General features: G+C 38.5%; 1 protein-coding gene across 2 annotated transcripts in view; it reads right to left on the bottom strand.

Moving 5' to 3' along the window:
- The window catches only part of MEIS2 (Meis homeobox 2), a 172,178-nt gene that overhangs the window by 111,470 nt on the left and 37,841 nt on the right, over positions 1 to 22,867 (bottom strand). For both annotated transcript variants that reach the window (XM_067296650.1, XM_067296649.1), the window contains exon 8: positions 8,798 to 8,943. In XM_067296650.1, coding sequence (XP_067152751.1) covers positions 8,798 to 8,943 — 146 coding nt within the window. The remainder of the gene's footprint in view (positions 1 to 8,797; positions 8,944 to 22,867) is intronic.

Genomic DNA, 22,867 nt, shown 5'->3' with positions numbered 1-22,867 from the left:
TTAGAATATTGAGCTCTCACTTTAAAATGTACTTCAGACCAAATAAAAGCTTGATCCAGATGACAGAGAAATTTCTATAGTGTTATACGAATAAATATATACAGATTTTTTTAACTAAAATATTTTCTGATTTTTACTTAGCTACTCTGATCCACTGCGCTGCGATTGTAATAGGATGTCAAGAGATGTTAAACATTTTATGGATGTAAGTAGTCAACTGCTACCAATAAAGTACGTGTTTTCAAATGCCATCATAAAAAGGTAAAACCAAGATTAAAAAAAATCTTTATGCCTTTATCGAGTCACTTGACAACCTATCATCCAGTATTAGACAAAACAACTGAAATTAGTTCTGGCAGATTTGGGGCTAGCAGTTAAAAACAAAAATAGCAAATGTAAAAGCATGAAAACTGTATTGCCATTATGCTTAAAGACAATAATAAATCTTTAAAGGTGCCAATGATTGCTTTGGATACTACAAACAACTGCAGCCGATCAACTCTAAAATACATAACGCACAGTATTCTAACTCAAGGCAAACTCCACAGCACCAAAAGTAATATTGTTTGCCATAAATTACTCTTTTCATTAGGCAGCAATGAGAATTGACATCTCCATTTCACAGCAGTTTTGGAACTGTGTGAGTAGATGGCAGAAATACACATTTTTTACAGTATAACTCTAATTTTACAGAAAACCCCTTTAAAGCCAATTACTCTGCTCATGGATCTTGAAAGGAAGGCCTTAAATAAACATGTCCTGAGGCAAAACTGAGAGGCAGTATCACTTTGCACAAACAGCAGCAATCACTTTTCTGCTAAAAGTATATTTTATATATACATATACTCACATATACCCACTGTAGAGAAATATATGACTTTTCTAATGACATGTGTTGAAAGACATGGACCTTCAAGATAGTAAAAAGAATTCTCACCTCTACTTGACTATGATCTTAATTTTCAAAGACTGTATTGCACAGCATTAGAGCAGCATTCTTGGAGTTTTTAAACACTATTTATATTTGCATATGATTTAGTTAAATCCCCTCTTACCTTGCAAGCCTCAAAGCCTCAGTTCTATATTAGTAAAATCTTGTCACTATTTTCTTGTTTCAATTCTTTTAAGGATTTCATTGCTGGGACTTTCATATTCTTTCTTTTTTTCTTTTCACTTAATGCCTGTACTGACTCTGCAAGGCTTTGTAATCCAACAATAACAACCAGAAAACACTGGTGTCTGATCCTATCTTTTGCTAGGCCACATTTAGCTTGCTCAGTTGAGGCTTTTTAACCAAGGCTCAATTAAAATCATGCACATGCTTTTAGTTATACTCTCTACTTAGTAATTCCCTGTTTGAAAATAGCAGGTAAATCATTAAATTGAGAAGTAATGTTTGCTTGCCCCATGTAGCCGTGTTATGGGATGGTTTGGCAGTGACTGACCTCACACGCCACATGAATGAAATTCACCTCACTGCAGAGCGAGTGAGCAAAGCTCCCTCAGCACCGGCGACGCATTGTGCTGCTGCTCATGAGGAGGAGGAGGAGGAGGAGGAGGAGGCAAAAAAAGCTGGCAGGGCAGTTAAAAAAGCCAGGCAAAGGTAAAGCATAACTAGCTGACATCCGACAGAGTGGTGCGAAAAACTGTTACGGCAGGCCTGGAAAAGGTCCGTTAGGTAGGCTCAAGAGCCTAAATCATCCTCATAGCACTGTGAAAGGACTTCCCTGCAGCCCCAGCAAGGATTAGGAGAAAGAAAGAGGAAGAAGGGGAAAAGACAGCCAACAGGGAAGGGCGGTGCATTTCATTTTCTTGTCCCTTGCCGGATTCTCAATGCTTGGATTGTTTGATGTGTGTATGCGTGTGTGAATTTCACCCTATATATAACTTGGAATCTTATTAGATAACAACTCTGTGACACTGCAAATCCAATATTTCTCAGAATGCTATTTTTGAAGCAGAAACACACAACATATTTTGATCTCCCAAAAAAGTACAATAAAGATCTCCCTTCAAAATAAAATAAGAAGTTAAAAATCAAATGCAAATGTAATAATTTACACATGAGCTTTCTATGATTCTATCAGATTATTTAAATTTTGGACTGTCTCTTTAATTTGAGGAACAGCTAAAAAGGCGACAGATGGCAGACAGAATTGACTTATGTCCTCTATTCTTTTACAGAAGAAGGGGGAGTGCAGAAAGTTTGATAAAGGCAGAAGCTACAGTATGCAGGCCTCACTATAACTATCTAATAGGTCTTTTGACTGATTGGTTCGGAATATTTAGTTTTTCTTCCACAGACATGCTTTGTAACAATCCAACAGTCCTGGAGGTTGCCATGGGTGACGAGAGTGCTGACATCCAGTCCCAACTACAAATAAGCACATGACAAATGGACCTAGAGCCCTTAGACAGCCCTGAACCTTGGTGACCCCGAAAATACCCGGCCTCCCAATACCCATATCCAAAAAAGCATTATGGAATATATTTTTTAAACTGAAAGCTTACAGTTAATTGAAAACACTGCCGTGTAACAGAAGTGCTTAGGCCAGCATGTACAAGTAAACATAAATCACGTAGCATTGTTATTTAATGCACTGTGACATCATTTCCTGAAATTAAACAGAGATGACACAGATTCAGACAGTCCCTAGTAAGGTTCAGTTCAAACAATTCACAGATGTTTTCCTCAAGCTAGCAGAAAACAATGCAGAGCTCAAAACTCTCTCTGTTTCTCTCTCCCTCTCTCTCTGCTTCTCTCTCTCTCCCTCCCTGTTTCTTCCTGCGTTTTTTGCTAGTACAAGGAGGTATGGCAGTTTTATAATACATGCGCTAGCAAAAATATTCTTTTTTTAATTTAATTACTCAGGCTGTTGTACTAAATAGATGGATCATTGTGTCACAAAAGCATCAATTTTTCAGAAGAAATAACAGATGTCTATGTAACAATGATTAGATTAACCACTCAGAGACAAAGCTAGCTTTTGAGGCCCACACACCCCATGACCCTGGATTCCCTTTTCTGTAGGGGGTGGATGTAGAAATGTCAGATCTAATCTCAGATTCCATTTTTAAAACAAACAAAGCCCCACCCCCACCCCATTTCAGCTCTTTTCTTTTAAGATTGCAGCAGTTAAAAGGTATATGAATGTGCAGTCTATTACTAAACTTGAAGCTTTGAAACAAATTTCATAGCTGAGGACTGCAAGTTGTCAGAGGATTAAACTTTGGGGACTGTGATCAGAAGTAACATTTTGACAGAAATTCCCCATTTCGTTCTATGCTCCCTCTGCCCAGGCTGTCACTGATGCCACTGCACTGCCTGCAGGCAGGACAGGAGTGGGACGCCGGTAACACTGGGCAGCACCACCACTACTGCCAGCAACGACAATGAATGCTAACAGCAGCTGCCCGCTCTCTCCCACTGTGCTAGCTCTTCTGGTGAGCAACCAACACAACTTTCAGGTACAAAGATACACAGCTCCATAACCTTGAGGACTACAGGACCACTCGGCATGGGACGTTAACATTCAGATAGCATTCTTCTCAAGAACTTGAGTCAAGTCATTTAAACTTTCCTCACAAAATTTACCCAGCTGAAAAATGGGTGCAATTACATTTTGCAGAAGGGGATTCTAACTATGTATGTACAGTATGGGAGGTCTGTCCCACACCAGCAAATAACTTGTCACTTAGCCACAAACTCAGTGCTATAATCAGCACACAGTCAGCACTACCCTAGAAAGCAGACGTGGAATAAGGCTCCTCCAGCTCTCTGACTACATGATGCATGAAAGCAGAAACAGCAGCCGTGTGAACTCACATGCAGGTAGTTTTACAGGAGAATCAGAGGACATCATCCATCCCCTCAGTGTACTCTGGGAGCATATAACACGTTACAGCTTGGTCCTACATGAACCCTAAAATTCATCAGAATACTTTTACATTCCTTTATTTTCTTGAGTCTCCTAGCCTTCAGGTCACCATTTTAACTGGACTAAGGTCTTTTGATTTTTGAGATTTTTTTTGAAGTGCAGCAAAAACAACTACAGAGGAATGCCTTTCCTGCAGCAGAACTCTGAGGAAAGCTGTTCCTCTACTGTTTTATATAAAAGGAAGCCATTCAGCTTGGAGTGCAGCAGCATTAGCTTGGAATGCTAACCCTCCCTTAGGTATTAATACTAAAATCAGGATGGGGAGGAGATATTTACGAATGTGGGATGGTTTCAACTGTTTTGCAAGTTTGCCCCCACATGCCAGTGTTGGCTTTGGCTGGAGACTTTCATCTCTACAATTAAGGCTAATGAATACATACAATAGCTGCCTGTATAAAAGGCTTGGTGAGCCATTCATTAAAAAAAAAAAACATACAGATACATTATATTATCGGATACACCCACATAAATCTAGAAAAAAAGATCTGTTTTGGTAAGATTATTCATATTATCCAGTCTGGCCATCTGAATACTGCAAGTTAGGAAGATTCATTCAGATAAGTACAAAAACTGTGATTAAGTCATTTTAACACATTCCATCAGAACTTATTCTAGCCTGACACTGAGGTAGATGAAACCAAAATCCACTCTACAAGACTGTGTAAACAGCAAGATTTTTAGCCAGGAGACTGTGGAAATCAGGCTAAAATGACACTGTTCAAATAACTTTTAGGAGACAGAACTTCAACTAGCAAAAAAGCAGCTCAGCTCCACTGACTTCAGGGGAGCTATGCCAAATACTGTCGGCTGAGAATCCGGCACAGTCATATAAAATGTTTAGTTTGCATGCTACCATTGCTATTTCTGGTTATTTTAGTTAAAATATACATCTTCTTACAGACTGCAATAAAAGAAACAACCAAAATAGAATTTTAACAAAGGTTATCTCTCCCTATAAGTGTCATGAAATAAATGCACCTCTGTTCTACCAGTTCCGTAAAATAAGGGGAAAAATGTTGAAAGTGTAGTTCTTGATACACTGTGCTACAGGAAGGGCTGAACTACCAGAGGTACAAGTCCATAGAATGGTATAATTACTTCCTTTATGATTTGGTTCTCTTCTGATTATGTACATATATTTTTAAAGGTCCTCTCCCCTTTGAAAGGGCACAGAGGTGGGGGAGTGTGGAGGGACTGGGCTCTGTATAGTTGCAAGTAAGAAATCCTAATCTCAACATTGGTGTAAGCTAGAGGTGTCTATACATTTGAGCACTTCCTGTTTTCATTTCATGATCAAATATGTTCTTTGCAGGGCAAATAGGGGAGCACTTGAAAGAGGAAAGCAGAGATGTCTGAGAGGCTAATTGAGTGTACTAAGGACTCCTTGGCATGGAGGGAAAGGAGTCTTCCAAAGCTATGAATAAACTCTCGGCTTGGGTCGGATTTCTTGCTGTTTCTTTTCTTTAACCACCTTTGAACTCAAATAAAAACAGCCTTAATGTCAGGTTTACCTTTCTGATGTCATAATCTTTATGTACTATTGAAAAGCTTATACTACCAGACTAGGATTTCCTCTACTTTCTTAAACACTGGACATTATCCAGAAAAAGCATACACATTGCCAACCAATTCATCCTCAGATCTTTCATTTTCCGGTAGAGTTGTAATTCCAAATATAAGACAGAGCTCAATAACTGAACAAGAACATGACAGAAGCTCCCACTCCTTGCATTTGATTTCCAGCAACGAAAACATGCATGCGTATTCTTTTTCTAATATAATTAAAGTTACTGCAAAATGGAAGAGGTGATAGGGGACAGAAATGGTTTTGAAAGACACAGCCCGTCAGATACATTAATTCTACATCAGAGTTCAAGCACCCGTCTCTCCAAAAAAAAACACTTAAGCAACTCATTTTTAAAATCAGTTACCTTAAGAATTTGTAAAATGATTGAATATTGCATTATAAAACAGCATTTTATTTAAAATCATAAATAAATATATTTAGGCAGAACTGAATTACTCTCTTTGAACCTGACAGTCTAAAGGAATTTCAAGCTTAATCAACACCATAAGAGATGGACTGCCACTGCTGCTTCTTCCAGGAAAACCAGAGGTTAATGATTTTTGTCATATTGAGACTAAGAGCTAACAATTGCTACAGTTGGCCTTTAGTATTTTATTTGTCCTTCTGAGGTATTCAGAATAGGTGACAATGGCTTGCAGTTGAGAACATATGTGGAGAGACCCCTGTGGCTTATGGAAAAGTTGCTCCATGCTGGTTGGGTGTTTGAAAAAAAAATACAACCAGAGCTCTTTTATGTTCCTTTCCTTAATGAATGCATGAATGTCAAAATGTACCAATGGCCCATTCAGGGGGCAAAGCCTAAGCAGCTCCTTCTTTAAGAACACATCCTGAGATGTAAAATACATTTGCTTAACAAATTAAAATAATGAGATAATTCAATTAGTTTCTTTAAAAAAAGGAGAAAAAAGGGTACATCAGGGGATTATTGTAATACAAGAACAGGTCATACAGCACAAAGGAGGAACAAATCAATCTGAAATAAGGTTAGAGTAGTAATGAAGGAATGTACATTGAATCATGGACTGCCATTGTAAAGATATTTACTTGAAACAATAAAATTGTACATCACAGATTCCCTCGTTCTGGCTCAGCCAGTGTTGCACTTTGAATGGACAAGCTAATTTGAGAAAAAGTGTGAGATCTTTGAAAGAAAGGAGTTCTCTTCCTTCTCTGCATGTGTTTATGGCAAGGATCTTTCTGAATTTACATTGCACTGGTCAGGGGTCTCCATTATCAGTTTTCAGGTCTGAGAATTACAGCACAGTAAATCTTTCAACACCTGCAAACTCATTAAAGCTTGGAAGGTAAAAGGTTTGGGGCTTTTTGGTGCTCATTTAATTTGATTTTTGCAAGGCCATCCTCACCAGAGATGGTGAATTTCCTCAATTCATGTAGAATGAAGAGCGTCAGAAGGGAAGGGATAGAAACAAGGAAAGGGGATTTCAAAAAGCCAGGAGGATTTTCCTCAAGAGAAGTGAGAGGCAGTTGACTGTTTAATAAGCATGTGTTGAATGCTTTCAAGGAGCACACAAGGAAGAAAGGCAGGCAGAAAAACCAAGATATCACGAACTTCATAAAAGGAAACAGAGTTAACAGAGACATGTACAAAAGAAACTGGCTTATTTGTGTCCCTGCTTTTTTGCTGTCTCCCTGTACTGCTCCTCTAAAGATACCCTACAGCTAAATAAAAAAACCTCCACTCTCACTCACTCGACTTCCAAATTAAAAACATTTTACAGGTTAGTAAATCTCCAGCTGAGGTGATGTAGCAAAGAACAGCTGTGAAGTAATTTTGATAATGATGAGAATAATAAGCACATGGCAAGGTTCAGGGCTTTGCTGTTGCAGCTTCAGTGCTCCTGAATAGATAAAAGTGATTAAATACTCCTGATTATCCCTGACCAATATGTAATGGATTTACAGCCCTTTCAATTAGTCAGTATTTGCTTAGGACTCATTATTTTGTCTTTGGTTAAGTAATCAGCCCAGAGACTCATGTTCTGTCTAATTCCTCTGAGCCAAGTGGGTACAGGGCACCTGACCTTTGAAATGGCCATAGCTGGGAGGCAAGAATAACCACTACTCCAGCAGAGACACTGGCTATTCCAGCTAATCCTGACCCCACAGGCCAGATCAATGCACCTTAGTTTGCTACTAATGTCCTTACATCAAAATGATGGTTTAGAAATGTGGATCTATTGCTCCCCGCTTTAGCTGTGCTGCTAGCAGAGCAGTTCGATAGTCCCCATCATAAATAAAATGGGTACCTTGTCCTCAAATCATGACACTGTGACTAACATCAGCTACCTTGGAAATGTATAAAACTTTGGTAGAAGAAGAGGTAGTTAAAAACACTGTTACCATTTTAAGCCTGATTAAGTGAGAAATGATTTTACAGTGAGAAGACGATGAAAATCAGTTGATAATTTCACCAGTTTCCATTAATTCCTACATGAAGTAAACTACAAAGAGTGTTACTAGTTTTTTCTGTAGAACGGTATTTTGATGCCTAAATGAAGCTGTAACAGTCAACAGAACACCAACACATAAAACCAATTGCAAACAGGAGGATAAAGATAGACTGTTAGTAAAAGCATTGCTTTTTCACGTATTTAATCTCTCTCCCCCAAATGTGAATATGGCTAGCTTTTAAGATAATGGACTTGGAGAAAAACTAAAAGGTGCTTATTTTCTCTGTTACACAATTGAAGAATTAGGGAACCTGTAAGCCTTCTGTATTTCTCACCAAAAGTAACATATGACAAGTTTGCAAGCTGCTGCTTTGACTTCTCTTGCATCCCACAGTATATGTCAGAATACACAGATTGGGGTTCTCTCTTCCGCCAAATACATATGAGGTTTGTGTAAACAGAGGCCAACAATAAAGAATCCAGAAGGCAAAGCTTTGTATATGCTAAAGCAAGAAAGCCTCTTTTTTATCTTTAGGAACATTTTGAATAGTTCAAAGCAAAAAATGGTTACTTTATCTGTAGGTGTTGTTCCGTGATAAGACCTTGTACTCTCTCTCTCCCTCTCTCTCTCTCTCCCTCTCTCTCTCTCTCTCTCTCTTTCTCTCTATATATAGGGTTTTTTTTCAGATTTGTCATGATTCCAAGAGCCAGGAAAAAAAAATCTAGAAAAAAAATGCAAGTGATAATTGAGCCTTAATAATCCTCCAGAAAATTATGGGGGCAATTGATTTCTAGTAACGATGAATAAACCTCATTAGGCACATGAATAGAAATCTATTTTGTTTTTGGGCACCACTTACTGTGAGATGCTGGAAAAGCCATGCTCTCATGATATTTGTTGCTACTTTGGGGAAAATGCCTCTTTTCTTCTGACGTTTTTTGTCCTTGTCTGGGTCATCGTCATCCCCTGTACCAGGTGAGGCTACACTGTTGTCTAAACCATCTCCTATAGTAAAGAGAAAAACAGGAGGAAGGGGACATATAATAAACAAAGTAGAGCAGCCAAAAGGTAGCAATAATTTCCAAGATACTACTACAGTTTTATTTTGATTTGACAGAACATCAGGCACATACAGTTTCTCATTAAATACGAGTGCTGTTACGAATATGTAAAAATTAGAAGCCATGTCTCTCCAAATACTAATTTTGTGTCTCATGCATGCATATATCATTAATTCAATTATAATTGTGTGCTTGACATCGTGCAATAGCTCTTTGTCAATTATGGGATTCAATGTGGGAAAACCTGCCACAAGAAAACCCATTCACTGTAAATGCATCCCTACAACCATTCTGAATATATACTGTAAGTAATCAAGTTAAATGTTCTGTAGTCTATATATTCCAGGCCCTCTGCATAGGTGGCAGTAACTGTGTCACTCTTCAGTGCACATAACACACTGTCATAGAGCCCCTCCCCGTAACTATCGCCTCCCAACACACATACATACACAGGCACAAACACGTACACCTAGTGTGACCCCGCACATAGCATTTGCATGACATAAAAACTTCTACATCTCTGCATCATTGATTATTGTCATTAAAAAAGAAAAGATGCACATCAAGGTAGAGCTCTCACTTAATCAGAACTTTTCATCAATATCTTTCTCTTCTGTGCTTTTCCCTGGCATTAATTGTGCATTAGCAAAAATCATTTACTTTTAACAGTCATAGTTATTTTTTCTTGCCCTCCAGCAAAAATGCCTTGAAAGCCTGCCTGGAGGGCATCTAAATTATGTATCTGAAAAACTCTTCTGGCAAGGCATTGCAGGACCCCTACTTTCTTAAAATTCATACGAGCACGTCTTCCTGTTTTTGGGAAGGCATCAATCAAGAGTAGCAATATATGCCATATTCCTACATTAATATTTGAACTAATAACTTTAAAAAAGGAAAGAAACAAGATCCGACTTGTGGCATAATCAAATGCAAAATAAATGAAGAATACTGGGACAGCACTGAGACTTTATAGATTGCTGTGTTTTCCTTACACATCATTAGCCCGGAGCCACACGAAAGAGGAAAACAGAGAAGTGGAGAGTTTATGCTCCCTGCTGGTGTTTAAGAAGCCGAGGTCCTGGAAGGACATCTGGGAATTGTGCTGAGACGGTGGTTTTTGTAATTTAAGAATAGACATTCATTAGCAGTAAATGCCATAAATCCCATGCTAAGTAAAAACCTTGTCCAAGAAAGCCTAAAACAATAAACTCTGTGCTCAATGTAGCCTGAGCTAGACGCTCCATAGCTTCCTGAGGAATGCTATAGATCCACAAGCTAATTCCTATAGTCTTGTCTAGCTCTGTAGTGCTACTAAACCAAATACGTTGCTGCTGCATACAGCCCATTTGTTTCGAAACTTGCATTTCAGCTCTATCTGCCCCTCCTGTGGCAGATCACCCTTCTTGCACTGCCTCCCCTCTGAAAAACCAACCCTCATGGACCAGAGAGACAGAAAAAGCCACAGCAAAGAGCTGGCAGATTAATTTTATTGACATTTCCATTTTCACTGCAATGTGATACCCTCCATCACATGGAAAAGATGACCCTCACTATTTACAGACTGACAGGCCACTTCATTACAACCACCCTGCCCCAAGGCAGAGCAGCTCCTTTCCATCTGCCCAAACACCAGAGCAAGACCCTTAAGTCACTGCTCTCTCCTTCTCATGCCTTTTTTCTTTTTTGCTTGTTTCTGTTAAAGATAGGGAAAGGAGAGTCAAATCACAGCAAACTAATCAAAGAGATTATGGTAGCCCTATATACTGTAACCAACTGTTCACTTTTGTAAGATGCTGGTTATTTAGAAAGTGCTCCTCTCCATCCCCCCCTCTCCCCCTCACATACTCCACCCCATCCCTCTCGCACACGCGCGCGCGCACACACACACACACTTTCCACTATGCCAAGGAACTGCTGCAAGGCAAATTCTCACAAACACTAATGGCTTCTGACTGCTCCCTGGCAACCCCAGCATTTTAACCTGGGTGGATATGCTCTCCAAAACACAGACACTGGAGCTATCTCATCAGCTGTTCATGTGACACAGATGGAGAGTGGCTATTAGGAGCCAGGCAATGGGCCTTGGGGATCTGAGGTGCTGTACTGTAGCCTCAGGCAATTTTGAAAAGCAGTACCCGGAGATGGGGGGAAAAAATCTGTACTGAAAGTGCAAGTTTGAAGTCAGTCAGTCTGTTTGTCTATCTGTCGGATGGATAAAGATATCTTTGTCTCTTTATGTAAAACCTATGTGTGTATGCACAGAATGCACGTAGCTATAAAACTTCCTTTCCACACCATCTTTTCAAACTACAGACGCATTGGTTCACTCTATATATGGACAAATTCCTATTTCTCTTTATACACACGCTCTCTTGTTTGTGAGTACGCTTAGCAGGACTCACCTAAATGCTGAAACAGTGTTTAGACCTTTTGGAGAGGTTGTGAATATCCTTGTTTTAAAAAACTAAGAGCAGCCCAGGAGATGAAAGTTCAGCTAAAGCTTCCATTGTCTTTCCACCTTAATCAGTGGTATAAACAGTAAGAGACAAGTGCTTCCTTAATCAGTTCCATAACCTCATGAAAGGAAATTCAAATATCATACCTTCAAATTGCCTCAGAACATGAATACACACTGTAAGATTTGTTGTTCCCGATGAACTACAGGCCCAATCCTGTTAAGCTGTACTGTCACCTCTTTAATCGCACTACAGCTGCTCACATTAGGGGGACTGTTTCTAGCAGAAAGAAGTCATAGAAGAAGCTGCCCATAAATGACTTTTCCAAGATGGAATGATTCACTTCTTAGCTATGAAGGGTCTGATCCTAACGTGTTCTATCCAAATAAAACACAGGTTACTTTAAATGAAGAATAAAATCACCAAAGGTGAAATAAAATTAACAGACCTAAGAATTCACTCGACTTCAGATTGAATTAACTGTATTTCTAACCACTGCAGGAAGGAAGGCAAATTTAAAACATTTGGGGCCTAGTATGACCATCATTACTAATGGTTCCATTTATGCAAATTGTTCACATGCTGATTTTGGTAGGATTTTGCTAAGTGCAGAGTCACATCCTAACTTCTTTGGAGATTGCAATTATTTGAGCATAGTTATCCCAAATTTATAGTGAGGAAATTAAGTCTAATTTTTGGCTCACTGACTTTCTCACAGCAGCAAAAAAATGAAGGCTGACTCTCTACTGCTTTGTACACTGTTGACTTATTTATTCTTGTGCAAAGAGTACAAGTGGCTGCAAAACCCTATCATCGCTCTAGGAAAGTGGAGAATTCTTAAGTGGTGCTCTCTCTGTAGAGGTATCAATGACTGCACAGGATCAAGCCAGCAGAGAAGTAGGCGTATTACCCAACTTTTTTTAAGATCATATCAATGCCATATAATAGTCTCAATAACTCCCATAAAAGCTGAAGAAAGTACACAAGAAACTTTGCAAAGTAACCCAAATGGGGTTCTTTATAGGCTTTCTCTTCAAGGGGAAGGGTTTGTGGAGGAGATTGAAGATGCAAGTCTTATTTACGCAGCAGGAATTTAGCCTTCCACACTAGCTCTGTGTGTAGACAGTCTTAGCATGCGCTGAGGATTTCTTCCAGCAAGGTAGATTATTTTAGCTTGAAAGCAAAGCAGTTCACCTCTTATTTAAAACATATGGAACAAGTAGTTAGAGTTTCCATTGCACTGGAATTTCAGTCTCAACCTACTGCAAACTGACTTCCTTGGTTAGGCAAGCCTGCTGATCTCAGTGTACATACAGTTAAGGACTCTTCAGGAAATAGTCCAGTCCTACCGAAAGCCTGTCCAGTCCTATCAGTGACTTCCTCTTGGGAAGTCCTCCATACTCTCTATGTTATCCCACCCCTCATTCTTGGTTGTCTTCGTTACAGAGCAAAGAACAGGCAGGAGATGAAGTTAGTGCTGCTTAGAAGCTGCTCAAATAGTCTTTTTGTCATTTGTGAACAGGATAGATGACAGATTCCCAGTTTAAGCAAAATGGCAACTGAAAAGGCAATCCCAGCCATGCCAAAGCACAAAAACCTGTTAACAGCCCAGATTCAAACTCCAGAAATAGTTTCTATTACCATCATAACAAATAGAGCAGAAAGAAAAGAGATATCTGGAAAAATACATTTTGAGACTCAGGGTTTGAATTTCTTTATCATCAGAGTTCCCCTACAGCTTTATAGTTTGCCATGCTAAAGAAAAAGAGAAAAGAGCAGGGATATCTAATGGGAAAAAAGAGGCACTTCATCATTGTACTAAAAAATAATGCAACAAATTAAAAAAGCGTGGATTCTGAAAAGGAAAGCTCCAATGCACATGCTGATTTTAAGTAAACTACTCTATGATCTTTTGTTCCAGTATTTTGATGGAGTGGAATATGTAGGTTGGCATGCAAAACATGAGACAATCTGTATGTATGCATATACTCACCTCAAGTATTTGTTTGTGCTTATAATGTGCCCATCTGGAGACATAAGTATTGTAAACCATTATTAACAAGGAAGTTCAACCGAGTAGTAAGATCAATAACACCACCACTGGAGAAAAACCTTTAAAATCTAACCAGTTACCACTGCCAAAAAGCTGGAAAAAAAGAGAAGTGCTTGAGTATGTTTTGAAGGTGAGACAGTCTGTGCTGTAAGAAGGACTAATAGAGAGGGAAGGCCAGTTCCAGAATCAAAGACCTTTCAGGAGAACTCCTTATCTCCACTCCATCCTGTTAAAATCATCAAGCATTTAGCCTTACAGCTTCAGCAGATCACAGCTCTTTGAACGAAGCACTGATTGTTTTTCTTTTCTGTCGTCTGAAGGACCAGGGTTCATGGAAGTTGACTTAGTCTCCTCACACCCCAGATGCAATACTTATCAACCCCATCTTACTGCCAAGAGAAACTGCATTAGGCTAGATTGTGGATGGCAAACCTGGGACTCTGAAATGCGCAAACTGTTCAAGTGGGCATCCTAACTTAGAGCTGTGCCATCAGCAGCAGCGCCCTACCAGTTAAGTGTGCTGGTTACTGAATTACTTGACTGCCAGAGGAAAGCTGGCATCAGAAGCTGTTTAGGCATGACATAGGCATGCCAGGCTGACCTGCATACTCAGCTATCGCTTGTCCCCTGCTTGGGGATGTCCTCAGGTGAGCTGCTGTGAGCAGCCCCCTGCAACCCCTCCCCTTTTGTGTCTCTTAGAGACCTGTCTTGTGGTGCTGTGTCCTGTGAAGGTTTCTATGAGCATCTGGGAGAGAGAGAAAGGTTGGACACCTGCATTAGAAGGCAGAGGAAGACTTCAGCTTTATAGCACTATAATGTCTCTTATTAAAAAAAGATTTTATTCTCTGCCCCTTCTCCTGGCAGCAGGAAGGAGATAAAGAGCCAGTCTAATTTCTGCTATTCTTTTGGAAGACCTTGGGCTTTCCATCAATTTCTTTGGGCTGATAATGTAAGGATGATCATCTACAAATCTCACACAATCTAGGCATTGACAATTTTTACAAAGTCAAATTGGAAGAGAAAGAAGAGAACTTAAGTTGTCTATCAAATCTCACCTAAAAAGCTGTTCTACTCAATCTAATCATATTTTAGTATAGTTTCTCAGTCAGTAACAAGTCCCTATTACAGTCTGGCAATATATGCTAAAGGCTGAAAGTGTTGTATAGTATCTGGTATCTAAAGTGTATTTACAACAAGAGGGAGAATAAAAACTGTTCATTTTCTATTTCTGGGTAGGTACCTTCCTTAATGTGTCTTCTTTTGAAAAAAGGCATGTACAGATATTTTATTATTTACTTGAAGGTAGGAATGTATACATTAGTCAGATGTATTATTCTTATATCTTTACATGCTGTAAAATTGTTGGTTTGAAATCTTAGAAACTATTTGCAGAACTGTAATGTTTCACATTGTCCTTTTTATTATTTTCCTGTCCAAAAATAAGAAAAAAAGGCTGATTTCTTTGTGTGCCCTTTGTTGTCTGTTTTTAAAGCTCATGTTTATTTGTGAAGCGAACTGAGAGTTCTCAGAGATTAAATTCAAAAGCCAACATATGTTTTTCTAGCTTTTTTTAAAGAGAAAGCTAATAAACACTGCTTTACATTTTAAGCTCTTTTATATAGCCAGTAGGGTTGTGGTTTATACATTATAATTCAACATTTTTTCACATCAGGTGAAAATTGCTCCAATGAAGACAAGGGGAAAAGTAAAGAAACCTGCTAATTACCAATCTCTCTTACGTTCCTGCTGTGCTAAACTGTCCAGACATGTTGAAGTGAAATTTTTCTGCGATTTTCAAGCGACTAGTTCATGGCCCACTGCCGTGGAGTGCAGGAGAAGGGATGAAATGCTTTAGTTTACATGCAACATTTACTAACTGTGTGGGTTTTCCGACATTAAAGAGGGGACAGTGACCCATGCCACCTTTTTCACACTCAAAAGAGCACTGAAAAAACAGTCTTCATAGGCTTACCTCAGGCTTCTCTGGCCCTTAACACCCTCCCCCCAGGGTAGGAGCAGAAAGAGAAAAAAGAAGGGATTTTATGTTCCTTTCTCTTCAACTTTTCAGGCGATATAAGCAGCATTTAGCAAATTCAGCCTCCAAATGGCTCCAAATGCTCTGAGCGGCAGGGGCTCATCCTTTGTTAGCCTCCCTCTATTTACACAGGATTTACGCAGGCTCTCCACTGAAGAGACCACATGTTTCTGACAGAAAGCACTTCCATTCACACTGCATCAGGCAACGGGATTGTAACCACTGCAGCTTCACGCTGACCTGAGATTAGGGATTTCAGCAACACTGAGATGGTAACAATCTGCTAACTAACGAAAATTATCCATGGAGAACTCTGCTGCCTACTCCAGTTAAAACTACCACAGCCAGATAGATTAGGTTGCTTAAAAGAACAATTCAGAACTAGCTACTATCAAGACTATGTATGCCCATCTACAAATACCATACACACACACACAAAAATATCAGAAGAAAAAAACTCAGACTGCAGCTTGGATTAAAACAATTTCACCCACTGGCTGGAGACATAAAGTGTAAAAACAGACAGATGGACACATATGTAAATGTGGCTGCATTTGTTTCCCAGGAGCTGGCAAGTTAGTAATAACAGTATAGTTTAATAATTTATTTTCCATGGTATTTTCACACTGGTTAACTGGACAGCAGCAACATCCATGTGGAATGTCAGGAACAGAATAATTCCTTCTATCTAATTGCTGCTGGGACAAACAAACCAAACTATAAGACTTTTCTTGGCTCTACCTGCAAGCAGTCAGTCCCGGAACCTGATATCAGTCTGGGAATTTTTTTTTTAACTTATTTTTTTACTGAGTTTGGTCAGTCAGGATTTCTGCACCAAGATTTTTTCCAGATTTAGTATTTGTATCAGGGTTTTTCAAAGTGCATAATACACACACAAGCACAACAAATGTTTCTGGTCAAACCTTGTGCTTTTTGCTCAATAGCCTTTCATGGGGCAAACGAAAATTAGATGGGAACACAGCACCAGAAAGGACCACATAGATCCAATTTCCGAAGAGTTTTATTTCGTCATTTTAATTCAGTGAATTACTTTGCTTCTGCAGCAAAGGACAAAACAATTTACTTTTGTAGTAGTAACTCATACATGCATCTGATAAGCACATAAAAATTGTACAGTATATTCTAAAGTTCTCCATAGTATATCATAATAAAGCTCTTCTGGGCACTCTAATGATTCATTTTTAGTGATCTCTCAAATGCCCTTATCCACAGTTAACGCTCAGATTTTATTAAGGAAAAAAGCAGGGACAAATGTCCACTTAAGTCCCAGCTCTCAAATTCAACTCTGCTTGCACTGCAGTACCAAAAGCTAAAGCTTTTTTAATGTTCTATTCACCTCCCCTGTGTGGCATTTCTGCTAACACAGAGTTCACAATCTTTCAGCCCCAAACACAGAAGGCTGCTATCTTCAAGTCATCCAAGGAATGTGCCAGATACTATCATCTCCCCTGCAATACAAAGAACCAGAAAAAGGCAGAGACCAAAAGAAGACCGTGCCGATCAGGTTACTAAAGTCCAGAAAGTCTTTCCCAGAATGCTAAATGTTAATCTTTGAACCAGCAAATGTTATAATTAAGATCCTTGTAGTTGGAGGAAATGCTAGCTTGAGAAGTCAAAGGTACAGCATTTGAAGTTGTACTTCTTTGCACGTTTATCCTAATCTCACACCCTTATGCTGGCATAACTGCCATCAAACACTTTGTTCTACTCAAGCAAAATTATCATTAATGTCAGTAGCAGTTTTGCCTGAGTAAGGAGTGTAAGACCAGATCCTTGTCTTGTTCAAACAGAACTGCAAGCACTGCACAATTCCAGAAGAGACATACTCATTAAAACTTGTGGTTTATGCTGATTTATGATGCTCTTCTGTTTAAAAGTGAAATTCACTTTGTACCTCACTGGGAAAGTGTTCAATGCACTTGTTTCTACATGGTTTTAACTTGGTTTTTCCCCCCCTCTCAGCACAAGTTGTGAAATTTATGCATAGTTTTTGGCACATAGGCTGAAGGAAAGCATTATTAAATTAGGTTTAAGTATTTTGTCTGCTTCAGTAATTACTTTCAACTGTGAGTGTAAATAGCTGTTATTCTGTTTAAATTTTTCATCGTACTAAAAGTTGTCACAAAATGTCCTTGTACTGCAGACTAAATGGAGTTCTTTTCAAATCTGTTTTTTACATATTTTTAGAAAAATATTTTTAGCATTCTCGTAATAATTCTGTTAAGAATACCAGCTGCAAACTCAGAATCAACAAGTCATTAAAGACATCGGGCAACCAAAAAACATTCTTTTTTTTGCCTGAAGCACATCATCTTTAAGAGTCTGTTTTCTTTTTTTATTTCCCCATCTCTATCCCTATTTACATTATCACTATTGCTGTAACCGGGATATTGTTTTTAGTTTCCTCAATCAGCTTTACAGAAGTTGGTATACACTAAAAAGCTATATTTGATTTTAAGTTTCATTTCTTATTTCTTATCCTGTTATTTGTTATTCTGTTACTTTTGTCATTAGAATAATGTCAAAGAATGTGGGCAAAACAGCTAAGCTCAATTAAAATTCTTCCTGTGCTTGAAGTTAGCCAATTAAGTTCAATATTATCTCATCAATATTTAACCTTTAATGTTTTGCAATTGCTTTTCGTATATAGGGGTAACAGAATGTGGAGAACTTAACAAGTAGATGATGTCTAACATCCTGTACTGTTCTTCTTCATTAAAATATTAATGTAGTTTCTTTAAGAATAAAATGGCATTTTTTTGAAAAGGAAAATAACCTTCAGAGCATCTGAATTTTTCTTACAATTGTTACTCAGTTACAAACTGAGGTATTTTAATGTCTTCCCTTAAATAATGTGCAGTTGGACACAACTGCTTGTTTAGGAAACATCGCTTAAGCTGGTGTCTACTAGTACAGCAAGAGTCAGTGTAGTGTTCACATTACAAACCTCTCTTTTCAGAGTTATTTAACTACAAAAAATGTGCCAGCTGGAATATTGTATAAGAGTACACATTCATAGCAATTTTTAATCATTTCCAAAAAAAGTAAGGACTAGAAATGTAACATTTCCTGAAAGATGCTAACTTAAACACTTCAGTTATTAAAAAGGACATTTGTTAGGCCACAAGTCCAGAATGCAAATTAGTCTGTCTGAGGATTTATAACAAAAAATGGAGGGTGGCTGAATACTTTAAAGAAAAAATGATGTTTTAACAGAAAAGTGTAAAAATGAACTATAAAGCTTTTCCAGGTGATAAAATGTATACAAATGTGTATGTTACATAAAACACAAATAAGAGTACCATCTTGATATGCATTCACAAGTACCTGAGCAGCATCAAGAAGATGCTTGCTGTGAATGCATAGTTTAAAAACAAAACAAAACAAAACAACTCCAAACTTGGCAAATCTTACATACCATAAGAGCTCCAACACCTATGCACAGTAGGGTGGATTAACCCGCTGGGTGCTGCGGACATATATATGCACCTCCTCCTAAAGTGTTCATTTGGCTGGCAGTCTGGAAAATGCCAGAATGTGAAGGGTTACGTTGGAACACCAACAGTCTGCTTTTGTAGGTTTAAGTTAAACCCCCTACTTTAAATATATTGTGTTAGGTACTTGGAAACATAACTAATACTGTTTATAAGTAGTATGCTAGCTGGTACTAACGACAAAGGACTTGATCCAGTGCCCACTGACGTTGGTGAACACTATTTCAGCTGACAAACACGTGCTTTGGATCTGCCCATACTTACTTTCAGTGATCATTTTTCAGGGTTCTTCTCTTCCGAAAAGCCTGATTGGTAAAGTGGAAGCTATATACAGCTCATCTGCAATATGTATTGGATGCTTAAAAATGGCTGCTGCCATGGCCTAAAATATTTCATCTTTTAAGTTCAGCAGACAGCTACAGATTATAAGAGTAAGCATTTAAGAGTCTCAGCTGTGATGAAAGATATGTCTAAGAATATTCACGTGCTTCAAACTGAAAAAGAAGCAAGTATACAGACACAGGAATTCTGGTCAGAAAACTTCAGCTGACTGACAAAATGAGGTCTTTATGATGTTGGTAAGGCTTACAACCGACTTGCTTTCTCCATCTTAAGAGTTTTACTGCATTGCTTTGGGAAGATGTGGTAACGACCAGGGGAAAAAGACGGGGAGACCCCAGGCTTCTCTCTCCACACGCCAACTATCCCATAGGCTACTTTGGACCCGCTTTAAGTGACCAAATGAACTGAGAGAGCAACATGTAATTTTGTAGAAACATGGGAAAAACTTTCTGACAAAATATTTCCATGAAATGTATTTAGAAAATAGGGAAGTATAACACACAGCAAACCACAGGGCACTGACTTGTTACACCATCTCCTTAAAAACTCACAGCACAAAACAAAGAAACACAGGCCCCCATTCTGAGACCTGATGATTAACTTTTCTGTTCAGAAGCCTGTAACTTCATTTCAAGTCCTTCACTGTAACAGAAAGTGTTGCAAAAGACAAATACGCAGTGCCTGCAAAGTCTTCCTAGGCTCATGTCACTGAGTTTTTCCTACTGAAAAATGGGCTGGGGTCCAGAGCAGTCCCGTCAGCCTGCTCCTTCCTCCAGAGGAGGTAGTGTTGGCTCTGTGTAGGAACCCCAGATGAAAAGTTAGGCAAGTTAAGAGACTTATTTTTCTTCAGTTGCAAATGGGTAAAACTGAGTTTCCTCCCTAGACAGGCTGTTCACCTAACCCATTACAGAACTGGCATGTGTACCATAAGATTAAATCTAAACCCCACCAATCAAGTAGCAGTCTAGGTTAAATATGCTGATGCAGCAAATTTCCAGATCTTGATCACACTAGGCAGGGGAGTCATTCTTCTCAGTGATAAAGTCACTGAATGCACTCTTGAGGAGACAAAAAATTAAGAACCAGCTGACTTTGCACCATTTGAGTGAAGTATTCACTGCTGACCCAGAACAACAGAATTGCCATGTTCTGACACTAGCTAGGAATCACCGTAGAAGTGGTCATCTCTGATTCTTTACTATTCATAAGAGCAGTTTCTCAGTTGGTTAGTGGCATCAGGCTGGAAAGTGTTTAAACGCATTATGTATTAGAAGAAATTTTGCGCAGTCCCTCCACCTTTCTTCTTTTCCCCTCTCCTCTTAAAAACCCTTCATAGTTATTATGAAATGATGCCAACAAGAAGATTTGATAGTCAGAAAAAGCAAATTGGATTTCATCAATTAAGATTTACCTCAAAGACATTAACCCTCCTTTGAAATTTTACAGTTAAGATATTTTTACCTGCATTTTACTAAGTCAGCTTCTCAAACTCATCAGTGATTTATGCAGCAACTAAGAACTGAGATACTAATAGTGTTAGAACATTATCTAGTATAAGATATTCTATTCCCTTTTCTGTATTGGCTCACAAAGTGACCTTCAGCAGACTTTTAGGGATAAGGATTTTCAAAAGTGCTCAAATGAGTAAGGAACACAGCTCTCACTGAAAACTGCTTTAAGAGTAATACATAATATTCCCTTTGATTGTGCCTGGCGGTTGCTCTTAGATAAGTGAATGTTATACATTACTACTTTTAAAGTCAAACATGCCAATGCACTCCTGAGCTCATATGAGCATTTCATTTTTTCAAATTTGCGTATGGTTATTGTTTCTACCAGCTCTTCTTCATCTCAAAATGCATATCTTAAAGAGTTAAAATACCATAGAACATGCTTCCTTTACATCCTTAAGTATACTCAGAATGCAGTTTCTTGAAAATAAGTACTTGTGATCAAAATAGATGTGCAAGGACACCTTACTTCTTTTCTCCTTCAGATAAATAATATTTCCATTTACATTCTTAGGAGCAAATGCAAGTCTTGGTGCTACAAGTTCAGTAAAGAAGTTACTTTTGTATTTGTGGAGGTTTTGTATTTGTATTTTGTATTTGTGGAGAGATTTTTGTATTTGTGGTTGATCAAAATTCTGAAGTTTTGACAACATTCCCATCTAGTCTTTATTCATATCTGATTTCTGTGGCAGGAATGGGAATTTGTCCTGAAAGAGACCATATAAGAATTAAGATCTGGCGTTTCCTGTTTTTACCCCAAATGAACTCAATAATAAAACACTCTGTGGACCTTGCCCTTCACCTGCCGCAACTCTGTTTCCTTCTGTCGGTGCGGATGAGGTATAAAAAGCTAAGTGGATAATTTCAATTGGTAGCATTTTAGTCAAATGCTTTACCATGAACAACCCTATGGCTTTTTGAGGGTTCAGGACCTGTGTTTACATCCAGTCTCTGTGCAATGAGGACACTTACATAGGCATTAACCCTACACATTTTGATGTACAATTTCTCTGTAGCTGTCAGAATGGGGGAAAGAATTCTGGCATGAAGCACAGATCTGGGGTCTTTTTTTCTGAAGTAAGAAATACCAGCATTCAGAATTCATTTACCAAGCACTAATGAGGCCTCTTTTTTAACACCATTTATTGTATTTCTTACAAAATTGATTCATCTGGACAATGAAAAGGAAAGAAGAAGCTAAATCAAGGAGATGGGCAGGCCATCCTTTTCTCCTCAACCAGTACTGCTTTCTGATACCCATGATTGCTTCTCCCTGATGTGATAAGGTTCAGTAAATAATGCAGGCTTGGGCCCTAACCCTTGATGGTTCACAGACTAACTCCTTAGCAGCACCACCTCATCCATTACTGTGGAATTAGTTGACAATACTACTAGTTGTACCAAAAAAATAAACTAATTGGTCCCTGAGGATAGCTAGGTGCTTTGGAAATCTTTTAAAAAACAACAACATTATCTCTCATAGTGATTTGCCAGCCTTCCTATACTCTATCCAGCACATAGGGACTTCTAAATTACATACTATAATTGACATCAAATATCTGTCCCATCAGTGAATATCTTTATTAGCATCAAAATCACTCACAACTAGTGTTCCTCAATGTTATTAAACAGAACTTGTTCTAGGTGTTGCCTTACTAATTAGTCAGGATGAGCCCGAGGAAGAAAATCTGGGTCATGTTAAATTAATTGGAATGAGCATGAAAATTAGCAGAGCAAACTGCATCAATTTTCTATAGAGAGCCTTTCTTCATGTTGAGAATAAAAATGGATATTATGAGGCATTAACCAAACTGCCTTCTGTGACTGCCAAGAGGTGTGTTACAGTAGCCCAAAAATATCATGCTCACAGATTTTCAGAAGTTAATGAGACATTTCCAGGAATGGTAAATACATGGTATTAAAATGGGTGTGCCTCTTATGGGAAAATGCCAAGTC

This window comes from Apteryx mantelli, chromosome 4 (genome assembly GCF_036417845.1).
Source record: "Apteryx mantelli isolate bAptMan1 chromosome 4, bAptMan1.hap1, whole genome shotgun sequence".
NCBI classification, from domain to species: domain Eukaryota; kingdom Metazoa; phylum Chordata; class Aves; order Apterygiformes; family Apterygidae; genus Apteryx; species Apteryx mantelli.
This window is presented reverse-complemented; position numbering and strand designations above follow the sequence as displayed.